At 48.4% G+C, this 14,461-nt stretch overlaps 1 protein-coding gene across 2 annotated transcripts in view; it reads right to left on the bottom strand.

Annotated features, from left to right (window-relative positions):
* The window catches only part of DAP3 (death associated protein 3), a 33,081-nt gene that overhangs the window by 2,398 nt on the left and 16,222 nt on the right, over positions 1-14,461 (bottom strand). For both annotated transcript variants that reach the window (XM_075562893.1, XM_075562885.1), the window contains exons 2-11: positions 14,096-14,149; positions 10,248-10,370; positions 8,557-8,658; positions 6,699-6,807; positions 6,497-6,589; positions 5,805-5,935; positions 5,160-5,240; positions 4,903-5,061; positions 4,115-4,174; positions 3,492-3,581 (exon numbers count right to left, since the gene is read on the bottom strand). In XM_075562893.1, coding sequence (XP_075419008.1) covers positions 3,492-3,581; positions 4,115-4,174; positions 4,903-5,061; positions 5,160-5,240; positions 5,805-5,935; positions 6,497-6,589; positions 6,699-6,807; positions 8,557-8,658; positions 10,248-10,370; positions 14,096-14,137 — 990 coding nt within the window. In that variant the 5' untranslated portion in view covers positions 14,138-14,149. The remainder of the gene's footprint in view (positions 1-3,491; positions 3,582-4,114; positions 4,175-4,902; positions 5,062-5,159; positions 5,241-5,804; positions 5,936-6,496; positions 6,590-6,698; positions 6,808-8,556; positions 8,659-10,247; positions 10,371-14,095; positions 14,150-14,461) is intronic.

The raw sequence follows: 14,461 nt of genomic DNA, 5'->3' as shown, positions 1-14,461 counted from the left end.
GACAGCATGCACTGGGCAGGCCTGCTGCACGGGACTGCGTTACCAAGGGTTTACGTGGAGGGTGCCACTGTGGGGATTCAGATGCGCCTGATGCATGCATGCGTGTGACAGCTGGACAATGAGTAAGGAGGCCACAGAGGAGCTGATGCTGGCAGAGAAGACTGAAGCACCGCAGCTGCCGTGACCCCGTCTCCCACGTTTGGGCGTGGTGCCAGAGACCAGTCCCCCGAGGAGGAGGACTGGCTCCATCCTGACGACAGGAGGGGTCAAGAGACGGGCCAGTGGAGAGGACTCAGGACATCTCACCACATCGCAGGAACGCCACTCCTCACTTCCTGCGCCGCCCCCCCCCCCCCGCCTCTTTCCAAACTTCTTTCTTAGCAAACAGACCTCTGAACCAGTTCCAGCCAGCTCCAACCAAATCCAGGGCCATGCACAAGAACAAAGACCCACCCTTTGACCGACCCCGGAATGTTAAGACTCAGGTCTAGGAACCCAAATCCACCAGAACCTCATCATGTGTATAATATGGACACACCTCAGAACCAAGGGTTCGGCTGGCTACTTCCGCCCCAAACTAAGTCCCAGAAAAGCCCTGCATTTGCATCGCCTCTTGTCCTTTGTTTGTTCAAGGAGACAGAGTTTTTTCTGGGTAATACCCTTGTCTCCTTACTGAGGTTAGTAATGAACTAAGCTACGCTGCAGATCAGCTCGATGCCACATTTCTCTAGCTTGAGGACAAGCGATGAGCCCACTGCTTTCAGTTCCACTTATCCAAGGGGAGACGTCCCAACAGTCTTCACGGGTACCTGAAACAGTGATCCCTATACACAGAGAGCGTGGTGCTTTACAAAGACAGCCCCAACAGGCTTAACGTAGACACTAAGCACAGCAAAAGAGTAACAATAAAACAACAATTACAACAAAATGCCCTAATAAGGCAGAAATGAAAACAAATGAATCCAGATGACTCCTCCAGGACCAGTGGTGAGAGTGGTGATGCCTGGAGGGTGGAGAGGATATGGGGTAGAAAGGGGGAACGGATTACAAGAATCTACGTATAGCCTCCTCCCTGGGGAATGGACAGCAGAGAAGAGGGCGGGGGGGGGGACGTCGGACAGTGTAACATATGACAAAATAGTAATAATAATTTATGAATGATGAAGGGTTCATGAGGTAGGGAGAGTGGGGAGGGAGGGGAGGAATGAGCAGCATATATTAAGGGCTTAAGCGTAAGGCAAATGTTTTGAGAATGATGATGCCAACAAATGTACATATGCACTTGACACAATAGATGTATGTATGGATTGTGATAAGAACTGTACGAGCCCCCAATAAAATGATTAAAAAAAACCCTCTGGTACATACATATAATGGAGTCTTATGCAACCCTACAAAGCAGTGATGAATGATTAAAAACAAATGAATCCATCTGTTCTTCAGATTTCTAGCTTGCCATTGAAGGAGAGCGGGTAGAAGTAACACCATCTCTAAACAGGGCATCTGGCCCACAAATTATTAGGCTAAAGAAAAGAATGAACAAATATCCAACTGTGGTGACATTTGGTGGTGAGAAGCTTCCTTTTCAGAGCCCAGTGCAGGGAATTCTGAAGCGACTCTGAGCGAGGGAGCGAGTGGAAGGTCGATGAGAGCAGGCGGCCTCGCCTCGTCGGAACTGTGCAGGGGTCTGATGAGTGCTGTGGGCCGGGGCTGGAAGTGGAAGGATGAGTGAGCCCACAGCTTTTCATGTAAGCCAGACACCTCATCAACACGACACGTTTACTCAAAGCAGTGAGATCTCAGCAGCAATGACGTCTTGGTTTTTAAGAGCCATTCTCTTCTGAAATGAACTCTTGGCTCCGTGGACAGACGGCTGAGTCCGGAGAAAGTGCAAGGTGAGTCTGGAGCGTGCTGTGCGGACGGGAGAGAAGGGCTCCGCCCACGGGGGGATGTGTCAAAGAGGCACGCGGGTCAAGCTCAAGAGGCTCCTATTTGCCCCAAGCTACTTTGAGCATCAAAATAAATGAAGACAGCGAATAAAGACAGCAGCATTAAGTAAGAATCCACAAGGTGACACTAACGGATAGGCTGACACAAGTAAGCAGGACAAGGGTGAGTTCCCACTGACGGAAGACAGACAACTGGCACATTTAGAAAAAGTCACCAAACCAAACCCAAACTCCCTGCCATCGAATAGGCACCAACTCACAGTGACGCTGCAGACCAGGTAGAACTGTCCCTGTGAGGTCCCTAACCTGTCAAAAAAAACTTTAAATCATTTTATTGGGGGCTCTTACAGCTCTGATCACAATCCATCCATCCGTCGTGTCAAGCACGTTTGTACATATGTTGCCATCATTTTCAAACTATTTTCTTTCTACTTCAGTCCTTGGTAATAGATACCCCCACCCCCTCCCCCTGCCCTTGATAAACTGTCAACTGTTTTGGGAGCAGACCCCCATCTTTCTCCCAGGAGCTGGCTGGTAGCTTCCAATTGCTGACACTGCAGGTTGCAGCCAGATGTGTAACCACTACTCTGCCAGGGCTGAGCTGGGAAAATCTCCACTTAGTCCCAGTCCTCCTGTTATTGTAACAACTGAAATCACATAGCTAATTTACAGAAGACTCGCCAAGGGATGCTAAAATAAAGCTTGTGAACATTTGATAAGCAACAGGCATGTATCTATCTAATCTCACAACCTGTCTCCACAGATGCTTACTGATGGCAAAGGGAGAAGAGTAAGTTTCTGGAGGCAAAAGCAGGTGGAGACTAGCATCACCAGTCACTTCTGTGACAGTCCAGCCACCCTGATCAATAGACATCAAGTTGGGAAATACGAAACCTCGAGACGTATGAACCAATAGACCACCTACCATATCAAGATTAGAAAAGATGACTGAGCAACTAGTTCAGACGACAGGAGCACGTATACCACCGTATTGTCCAAGACGCTCTTTGTAAATGAAGGACATGGGGTGGCCAGCAGGGCAGTGGGGCTGCCGGGGACACAGCGGGGGGTGGGTGGGCGCGATCTAAGCTCACTGGGGCTCTGTGGGAGGACGTTGCCCTTTTCTGCTCCTGGTGAGACTTACAACCTTGGAAACCCTATTACAGTAGCTCTGAATCGGAACAGACGTGATGGCAGTGAGTCTGGCTCTCACTGGAGAATCGTCAAAATCAGGTAAATTCTACAGATTACTTAACAGCATTATACCGGTGCCAATTTCCTGAGTTTGAGCATTGTGCTGTGGCCGTATAACAAAATATCATTACCTTTAGGAAAACATATTGAAGAAATTAGAGATAAAGCAAAACCATACCTGCAGGTTACTGTAATATAATTTGGGGAAACATGTAGGAAAAGGGTAATGCAAAGAGGGCAAAATGCCAGCCTTCTGGGTGTCTGGGTGAAGTGACATCAAAATACACACAAGAAGAGGAGAAGCAGGCTGATCGCCCGTTAGACAGAATGACAATAGGCTGTGCTCACCTTTCCCAGCAGTTCCTGGGGCAGGTAGGCTGACCGGGGCTTAAAGAGCGAGCCAGTCTGGCTCAAAGTCAACACAATGGCGCCTCCGTGCTGAAAGAAAGGAGCAAAGCAGAATTATGAAAAAAAAACAATGGAGAAATACAGACAACTTCATTTTCATCATTTGCAGCCGGGGTGGGGGCTGGGAGGGGCTGGCCATCCGGTGGCACTGCAGTGTGGTCTAGTACAGTTAAATGGCAATGAACGTGGGTATTAGTTCTCAATTTGGCTCTGAAGGGCAGCTGCTCTATGTTCTGAAATCCATCAAGACGTATTTCTGTGTCTTAAAATTTTTTCTGAAGATGGGAAGATAAAAAGCAAAACAAATACTTTAAATAATTACAAAGTAAAATTAGGCCAATATTTAAATAAACTGGCTTTGCATAAGCTTACACCAGTCTTGTGGAAAGATCAGAAACCAACACATAGATTGATCCAGTCTTTACTCTTAGCTTGCACAGATTTGGGTAGGTCAGTAAGATACGGCGTAAGAATTGGAAAGAGTGTTAGCAATGAAGTAGCAGAGTATCTTTAAAATAAAAACACACTTCTTCCTGAAAAGTCTCAGGACTGCAGGCACTCACCCAATCATTCTTCACCATCTTCCTCAGATGTTGAACAAGCGCCAGTTCCTCTGGTGCGATCTGTACATTGGCCAAGGGGGGGGGGGCGGAGGGGGGGGGAGAGAGAGAGAGAGAGAGAGAGAGAGAGAGATCGTGATTTGTTTTTCCTGGGCTTCTGAGGCAAATGTCAAATAACACCAGTAAAAAATCCTCAACCTGAATATGACTGTAGCCCTCGGGGAGAAGCGGTTTTCTATGTTGGAACTGAGTGGAAGGGTGTAGACAGGAAGGGAGACGGTGCAATTACGGAGACAAAAGGCTAGAGATGCAGCAGCCCTTGGGGCTGCCCTATTTTGAGAGACGAAAGACAGCCAGCAGGGGAGAACGGCAGTATCCCAAACTACCCTTCCTTGGTCTTCTCTACTTCGACCACGTAGCCTCGGTTCCCGTGGGAAGTGGCGCCTGTCTGACACTACTCCCACTGCACATTTCACTGCACAAACTCTGGGCCACGGAGCCCTGGGGGTGGAGTAGTCTGTGCACTGAGCTGCCAACCAGTCAGCGGTGCGAACTCACCGGTCGTTCTCTGCTGGAGAAAGACGTGGCTGTCTGACCCTGTAGGATTTACAGTCTCAGAGACGCAAAGGGGCAGTTCTACTCTGGCCTATGGGGTCCTGACCAGTTGGAATCAACTAGGTGGCAGTGGGTTTGATTGACAAGGAAACATACTGTATGTTCTAGAAGGCTATGTCACAGTTTCTGCAAAGGACGGAACCAGAACCCGAACGAGACAAACGCAGCGCTCCTACCGGGCTCTTGTCTTGTCTCTTCAGGGTGGTCCTCCCCCAGAGGGCATTGACGCCATCCACTGCCACCAGGAGGCGAAAAGCACCCAGAGCACTTTGCCTTCTGAGCTCTTTCAGCACAACGCCCACCGCGTCCGTGGCACTCTTCACCCGGGTGATGCCCTGTGACCGAGGCCGTGAGACAGACAATGAGTGGCTCAGGGCCCGGAGCGGCCTTCTCTGGGTTGGTCACACTACACACTCTGCACTGTCTCCTTTACCTGTTCAACCACCTCTCCCAGAGGGCTGCCTTGCTCTGTGCTCTCTCGCTTGTTCCAGACATACTTCTCGGCCACTTTTATCTACAAGCAAGCAAAAAAGACAAACCCAATTACTATAGCCTGAGTACCAGCCCCCGCCGGGCTGAGGAAGTAGGAAGCCAAAGTTAGTAGAAACCAGCTTCCCTCTTTTGTCCCTGACCCTGTAAGAGACTTCTCTATGCAAACGAATATGTTCTGATCTAGGTCTCCTGGGACTTAAAAAAAAAAAAATCATTTTACTAGGGGCTCATACAACTCATGACATTCCATACATACATCAATTGTGTAAGCACATTTGTACCTCCAGTGCCCTCTTCATTCTCAAAACCTTTGCTCTCCACTTTTACCCAGAGAAAATGATGTCGATGAAGATGTGTCTGTGGAAGACGGGAGGCTGCAAACTTAGAACAATGAATCATTCTGGACTTCACTCTCCCACCCACAGAATGTCAAGGTGTTACCTCTACTTCACGAGGACAAATGAATGGTAGTAAAGAAATACAAATGGAACCATCATCCCAACTGCAACCCTAATTCCCTACGGTCACCGAGTGGGAAGGCTCCCCAGGAAGGCTGCTCAGCACTGCGCATCTGGGGTCTAGTCACCTGGCTCAGGAAGCGCTCATTTGATGTTTTGAAATTCTTTAGCCAGGTCGAAGCCTCTAAAGGTTGATCCAAGCGCTGTTTGTTGTAGGTAGATTGCAAAAGGTTCCTACAATTTTTCACCCAACGATGAGCTGAGAAAAACAAGACGAACCATAAGAAAATGGAATAGGCAGAATGTGTGTAACTCAAAATACTCATTGTCCCTCTCAGGTGTGTGGTCCTCCGCTACAGTCACCACCCAGGGCATCCACATGGATCAGATCGGGGGTCTGTTTCTCGATGGTTTAAAGCCCAGGTCAGAAAACAGAGGCACACAGCCTGGAAGCAAAGTGTGGAGAGGGCAGTTTCCAAGACCCCCGTTGACCATCCTAGAACGGAGACACTAGCCACATGCCAAAGGCTCCGAGGGACTCAACAACAGGCAGTGGACGCCAACAGAGCCTGAACCTCTGTAGCAGGAGGTCCAGCTCGTAGGCCTTAGATATCCATGTGAGGGGTGCTGAGCCCCAACACGTCATTCCAGGGAGCTCTGAGCGGAATTTCCTCTCGGCCCCAATGCTATGAAGAAATGATGAAGTTGCTGAACTGGCTGGGCGCAGGCAAAAGGCTGTTCTTTCAGCTTTCAGATCCTGTCAGAGAACCACAGGCACCGGGTGACCGAGCGTGACACAGTGGAGCTGGGCAGTGCTTACCATCTGGAATGTGCAGTACCAGCCAGTCCTGTTTGGCACAGAAGTGAACAGCATGGCAAAGACTGAGGGTTTTCCCTGTCCCCTTCTCCCCATCTGCAGCATGGGCTGTTAAAGAAAACATTGCCAGAAGGCACATGCGCATCGTCTCTACTTTCCCTCCTTTGCACGCAGAGGGCCGCTCGCAGCAGGCAGGGAAGGATACAGAGGACATATCGCACAGCCGGGTGTGTGCAGTTGGTGTTTCTCAGGTAACGCAGAAGCTCTAGGGCGGGTTTCCTGACCATCAGACAAGCTTCGCCGAATGTCTTCACCTAACGAGAGGGAGAAAGGGGGGGGGGGACAGCTCTAACACGCTCCCGCTAGACACTCTGAGCCCAAGGCAGCTAGCAAGGGCACCAAATGGCCAGGCTTTAATTTATTCAGCTGGAAGAGGAGGAGTTGGTATTGAATTTGAAAATCTAGTTCATGTAACTTAGATTAAGATGGAAACGCATTATCACCTGACAACCCGTCACTGAAAAGCCAGCTTTTTATTATTCCTGTTAAGGAAGTACAGATCTAACATCAGTGCATTGAAATCTCTGAGTAATCTACACAGCTCCCAACCCAGGTCACTCAGGGTTGACATATCGAGCACTTAGCAAATTATCTGACGTACGGCCAACAGTCAATAAATGGTAGTTAGCTTTGATTTTGGTGAGTTTACTATTCTAATCACTTAGTTTTTCAAGAGAGACTATGTCCAGTACCCAGAGCTCAAGAGCAGGTGTGGCCAGCTCCCTGCAACTTGAAGGAATCCCCGACATGACATCACCAACTGACAGACGTTTTCCACCTCTGCCCAGCAAAAATCTGATTGAAAATATTTGGGAAGCATGGAAGAGATTTGTAAGTAAAGAACTTCTCCATGCATACTAATAACAATAAACACCTGTATATTGGACAAGTGACAAAACAATTGAGCTGGAGAAGGAATGGACTGGTAAAGGCCAAACAGCGCAGTCCTCACCACCGTGATGCAGCCGGCAGAACAAAAAGCCACCAACAGGTACCCCAATGCTAAGCCACACAGACAGGGCGGGCGAGCGCCCTCATTCCGAGGGGAATCGCGGAAATCAGGGATAAGTCACCCCCCAGCACACTCACTGGTGGCTGCGCCAGTCTGAAGGCAACTTGTGCAACGAATGGGAGGAGTCGATGAGCTTGGCTCTTGACTGAAAACCTAGGTGCACATTTCCGGGCCTGACCAGACAGTTACCACGGTGTTACCTGGCCGGCCTCTGGGGAAAGGAGCTCTCTGAACCAGCTTTGATGGACCTGCCCCTCAGACAGTGTACAGGCTAAGTTCATGTCGCTAGCCGTCTAGAATGGAGAATGAGTATACTGAAAATGTGAGCAGCTTTTCTCTTTGTCGGGGTCCCAGGAAAAGTTCGGGGGCAGTCTGAGCACTGTGAGTGAGGCAGGGATCTGTGTTTAGGACCAGATGTGCTGGTGTGGCTTCTTGGTGGGGATGAGAGTACGGATTCCCTTTCCCAGGTTTCTTGCCCCGAAATGGCCTCCCCTCTCATCCTGCGCACACATGGACTGCTCTGTGTGCGGCTCAGAAGCACTTGGGCGGGATGGAACAGGCCCCTTCAAATTGAGCCTGAAAGGGCTGTGTGCAGTCCACGAGCCTGTGGTAGTTGTGGGGACCAAAGCCCACGACAGGACAGCTCTATTTCCCATATAAGGAAATACTACATTCACTGATCGGAAGGCCAACATTTCTAGAAACCTGTGGGCTAGCCCAAGGAGAACAGGAGACTATTAGTTATTTAAGAATACTTTACCTGACACCAAAAGAGACAAAGAGGTTTAGGATGGATAACAGAAACAACAACAAACACCCAGCTTAAGGTTACTGCAGTGAATGCATTCGCCATAAGAGACAACCAACAGCTCCATTTATCTGGCTTCCAAGCTTCCTCTTATAGCTCCGATTCACTTGACCCCACTCCTCTGCTCCCAGTAGCTTGCATTCTGGCCCCGCTCGCCCCAGCTCCCAGCCTGGTTTTGAGCACCTGCATTGCATAACGAGGAGGCAGGCCGTGGGGGAAGACAGTCTTCATGTCCTGGAGGGAGATGCTGTAGTGCTGACCCTCATGTCGCTCCCCATGGCTGGCCTGTGAGATAAACATGAAAAGTCTAATGGGGCCGACGCGACACAGACGTTGGAGAAGGGGAGGGGGACCAGGTCCGGGAAACATGTCTCAGAGCTACAAACGCGGCTTTCCATTTCTTATCTAGGACACAAAAATGCTAGCTGTCACCTTCCAGTCAACACTGTGTTTGAAGCTGGTGGTGGCCTGAACGATGAAGCTAGTTGCTCAGCAACGTAACCCCTAGATGTGGGCGTGCCAGAGACAATTCCTGCCATCTGGATTCTTCTGTGCTGTGTCTAGAGATGCTCCAGTCATGTGACAAGATCATCTGCATGCTGCTGTTTCCATAGAAACCCCAGAGGAACTGGCAGATAAGAGGACTACAATTACAGAGGAAGCCGAAAGACACTTCAATGACTTCATTCATTTATTCCATTTCATTTTGTGCTTGTGAACACAGGTGAACGCTAGAGTCGTACGTAACAAAGACTGTGCTGAGGTGGTGCTTGGGGTCCGGGCGTCTTTCCCCTTCCACGCGGCTTATGCTAAAAGGAGGAGATTCCGAGAGTGCGGGGGGCGGGGGGGGGGGCGGGCAGGGGCAGAGAAGATCACATTTTAGCACAGACCACACAGACATAATGTCATTGACGAACGTCAGTGACAATGCTGGCAACGGGGGAAGCTATCAATATGCAGCCTGATGGGGCCTGACCTGGCAAATGCACCACACAATACTGCTGGGCTGCTGGCTTCCTCCTGAGAGGCTGTTCTTCTCCCAAGTCAGTCATTCCCTTCCAGACACCCACGGACAAACATGGAAGAGTACCAGCCTGGTTATGAGGCAACCCGGGTCTGTACCTGCCTTACTCTTAGCTGTGTGTGTGATTTCTCTGGGATTCTCTGTACTGGGGGTTGGTAAATGACAGCCAGGAACCATTTTTTTGCCAATAAAGTTTTACTGGTACACAGTCACACTCACTTATGGCAGAATTGAAGAGTTACATCAGAGGTTATGATGGTGCAGAAGCCTAAAATATCTGCTCTTTTGAGGCAAGTTTGCTAACCCATCATAAAATAAGATCAGTAACAACTAACTTGACCTGTGCAACTACTTTGTGTCCAACAAAATCTTGGGTACTGTGGTGCGTTCATGAGGATTCCTGGTGGTATAGTGGTTATGAGTTGGGATGCTAATCACAAGGTCAGCTGTTCGAAACCACCAGTTGCTCGTGGGAGAAAGCTGAGGCTTTCTACTCTAAAGAGAGATCATCTCTAAACCCACATGGGCTAGTCTGCCCTGTCCTATGGGGTTCTGTCCTATTGTCCAATTGACTCTATGACAATGAGTTAGCTATTTTGGTTTTATGGTGAGTTTACCAAGAGGAATTAGCGCACCCAGGTATGTCTTGACCTCAGTGCTTCATGCCCCTCCAACTGTCACAAGGGGACGGGAAAGAGCTGGGCTCCAGAACGCTGCCTCAGCGACATCACCTATCTGCCCGAAGGTAAGTGGGTTCCATTTCTCTGGGCTGTAGTTTCCCAATATAGCAAAGGAGCTCCCAGCACCCACGATAAGCCCTGTGAAACCCAGGCATGCGGGAGCAACTCACCGGGTCGCACTCTTGGGTGCGGGAAAGAGCTCTGGCGCTCTCACCTGGAGCCTGGTCATCTAGGTGGGCAGCAATGCTTTGGGGTGCTTGGGTCCCCGCATGTAAGAAACGTCCATGGTTTAGCTAGAAAAGAAACTGCTTTAGTGTTCTGGGACTACCAGTCTCCCACTGCCTGCTGGGATGGAAGCCAGGTATTCCACAGTGGAAAAATGTCACAAACACACATTTCATTTCATGTAAAAGGCAACACTGTTATCATTTACAATTCTGCAAGTCCAATCACATTAGTCATACTCTAAATCTGCTCCACCTTTTTGGGTTGTTGCCACATCAGGGCTCTGCCCCAGATGGAAGCGAGCCATTCACCACCCAACACCGGAGCATTCTTCAATATCCCTGCCAGGGGGTGAAGGGCAGCCAGTGATGCGCAATCCTCAGGGGTCTCGTAATCTGTAGTCCCCTCAGGTATGGGGGAGATTAGCAATGTTCCCCTTGCTATTTAAGAGTTAGAATTTCTCATATAATTACACTCTGACAATTTTCCTACTAGCTGTGCCCGAGAATAAAGCACCATCCGTTCACTAAAGTCCCGTAATGAAAAAGTATGTGAAGTATCCAACTAAGTAAAGAGCTCTACAGGCAACCCAGTGCGCTGTGCAGTAGGACCCCTTAACCCGGGGGGAGGGAGAAGCCAGCTTCCAGGAAATGCCAGGTGCAGGACCCAGAGCTGGCAGAAGTCCGACAAAGCGTACCCAGCAGTTCACTGGGAAAGAAATCAGTGGAAGTAGAACAGGAATGTGAGGAATTGCTTGCAACATCAGTAAGAAAGAGGAAAGCTGCTTGCATTTCTACTTAGTCTCGCTGAGCAGCTTCTTGAATGCAAACAGGTGTAACACTAAGCCCTTTGCATAGGAAGGTTTTAAACTCCGCCTATACATTCCACCTCCAACAGTCGAGTCCCAGGAGACATGTTGAGAATCACTTTCCTTATCCGTTCATCCTCAGCTCTCATAATCGATACCAGGGGCCCTCAAACTTTTTAAACAGGGGGCCAGTTCACTGTCCCTCAGACTCGTTGGAGGGCCGGACTATAGTTAAAAAACAAAACTATGAACAAATTCCTATGCACACTGCACATATCTTATTTTGAAGTAAAAAAACAAAAGGGGCAAAAACACCTGGCGGGCCAGATAAATGTCTTCAGCGGTTCGCATGTGGCCTGCGGGCCGCACTTTGAGGACCCCTGATCTGTACTGTTTGTCTTCCTAAATCATGGGTTTAACTTTCAGGTCATCAAAAAACGCTGGTGGCTCCCCGGGTATGTCAAAGACGTTTCAAATTACGGTCACCTCAACTTTCCTATTTTCACTCCTCCATAAGCTCCACATTTCAGTCAGAAGACCAGGTGAAAACGTGCCACTTTTGGCACAGCTTCTAACCAGAAGGCCAGCCTTTCTCAGTAAGACCAAGAGCTAGCTAACTCAATGGGGGCAGATCTACTCTGTCCTGTAGGGTCTCTCACCATGGGCTAAACTGACTCAATGGTACAAGCAACAATACTTCTGTCCGTTGCACCTCACCGTCTCTTTCTCCCTATTTGAATCTTACCCGTTCTTCATCTCTGTGAAGATTTGCCAGGCACCATCAGTTCAAAATAATTACTTCTGTGTTCTCTGCTAACAGTGCATGACAGTGTTCTTTTTTGAACTATATTCACGCATACTGTGGATGTGTACTTTTGGGGGGTTGTTTTTAGCCAAGAATCCTAGAATATCACCACTCCGGTCTTATAATAGGAGACACTAAAATTCAAGGAAAGTAAGTGGTTTTGTCTACAGCCACAGCGTGAGTAGATGGCAGCACCAGAATTAAAACTGGTCTGTCTGATGCTAAGTTTTCTGTTATTTTTATTTCATCATGCTCTATGTAAGTCTGAGAGACAGTGGATCACATTTGATTCATCTTTGTACCGACTTTTCAAAATCCCTCACGTATCACAAACACTGCATGCTCACAGATGTCAACAGAAAGTAATAAGGGAATATACTACAGTATGATTGCAGAGGAACTCTCTGGCAGAGACAGCCCTGCTCACCAAACATCCAAACCCTTCTCTGCATTTCCCAGCCTTCCTTGCAGATGGGTGGGGCCCTGAGTGGAGCAAATGAATCATGAGTGGAAATCACTCGCAGCTTTTGTAGTCAGAGACAGTTAACAGTGGTGTTAAATTTACTCTTCCCCTGCTGAGACCTGCTCAAAAGCTACATGTTAAGATGATATCCCAAGACAGTGAACCTTCGTCCCTACATCTACTCTGCCCTTTGGCTGCAGACCCCCCTGAAAATATTGCAACAGAACACACACACACACACACACACACACACACACACCTTCTGTTGTGTTAAACGACTGATTTAGGCATTGTGACCTCAGCATAGCATCCTGAATATTCTCTAGCAGACTACTGCAAAGAAAGCATCCTGTTTCTTTAAAAAGTACCAGTTAAAAAGAAAAAAGGACCAGTCAAGATATTTAAGGGCCACACGGTGGTGCTGTTACTGTACTAATCTAATGATTTTTTTTCTAAGTTATGCTTTTTGAAGCAAATTAAGCTAGCAAAATGGATTCCTTACTTCTTAGTGTAATATATGGCACCAGCCAGCTGGTTGGTTGTCCCCAGGAAGAGCAACCACGTCCATAATTGCCTCTGCACAGCTCCAGAATGAGCATTACGCACGCAGTTCTCAAAAGAACAGCACTGTGAGTCAGTCCAGGTCACTTCAAGACAAACTAGAAAAACCACAACATTTTTTCTCACTGACATCTCTCCACAGTCTGACCTCAAGCTAGTTTTCTTCTTTGGTACTTCAGATGGCGACATGTTTGTCCTTTCAGATGGTAATTCGGGGCCAGAATCCCCTCTGTTGATTCTTACTTTGATTTGATTTTATAATGTGGAGGCTTGTCATGACCTCCCAAGGACAGGCTCCTTCTGCAGGATATCTAAGTGGCAATTAAATGATCTGATCCAAGTGCCAATGCTCTGCTCTGTTTCTAGCCTTCAGGCCTTGGCTCTGGCAGAATATCTTCTGGATCCCTTGAACCCAAGCTAGGCGCTCCTCTTGGGTGCTGCTACCACCACCACTCCACTCCAAACAGTCCTGGGAACAGGGCGGCTCTCAACAACATGGACCAGAAGATGTAACACAACACAGAGTGGTTCGAGCCCCAGGCTTTGCGGTAAGACCGTCCAATCAGGGCTCTGAGACTTCACAGCCTGTGACCTTAGGTAAGTCACTCAGCCTTTCCAGTCTCTCACTCTGTGAAACGGGACTAGTATCTGTCTCCCGGGCGGATCAGGAGGATTACATGGGATGAAGCCTGGCATGAAATGAGTCCCAACCAATGCAAGCTGCTATGACTGAAATGAGTCATCTTAGGGTGCTGAGTGTGTGTACCACTTGGAGGGCGCACTGGCCGGCTGTTTGCAAAGGTCTGGACTGGCAAAGCATTTTCCTATTAGCTACTTCTTTAATGGATGATAACCACTGGTCCTACTAAAGAAATGGTCATCGCAATTGGAAAGAAAGAGAGAGAAAGGGATTTCCCCATTACATGGTAAATTCTCAGGCACAGCTACTCCTCCCAGGCTTTTTACTTGAAGGTTTTGAGGGCGGTCGGGGATGAAGTGCACGGCAGGGAAATGGAGGCGAGGACACTGGCAATGAGAGCTGTGGGATGCCGATACTCTGCAGAGGGCATTCATCCTGCACACACTAACTCCCGCGGAAACCAAGAACTCTCCCGACACAGACAGGCACAAAGTGGTCAAGTCAGCCAGGACTCACCTGATGGGCCCTGGCAATAAGCCTCGCCATTCTTTGCAGCATTCTCCCAGCACGCTTTAAAAGGAGAGAAAAGCGAAAATTGTAAAACTGACCCAGGACTAGTATCTAAAACATATATATAAAGAAACACAAGTTTGATACTGAAACACTTCTATCTGTACACTGGGAAACAGGAATGCTCATGAAAGCTTGGTTTATATGAGGGCAAGTCAAAATTACTGCTATATAATCACGGGAACGTTTACAAAAAATACAATGTGAAACTACAGTTTCTCAACACAGCCTCCCCTAAAGGCAGGGTTTCCATCTCTCTAATTCTTCCCTGAAGAATTTCTGTGCTTTATTTTCAGCAAATCAAGTTCTTTG

Source organism: Tenrec ecaudatus, chromosome 1, assembly GCF_050624435.1.
Source record: "Tenrec ecaudatus isolate mTenEca1 chromosome 1, mTenEca1.hap1, whole genome shotgun sequence".
NCBI lineage: Eukaryota > Metazoa > Chordata > Mammalia > Afrosoricida > Tenrecidae > Tenrec > Tenrec ecaudatus.
The sequence above is the reverse complement of the archived record's forward strand: the minus strand, read 5'-3'. Positions and strand labels throughout refer to the sequence as shown.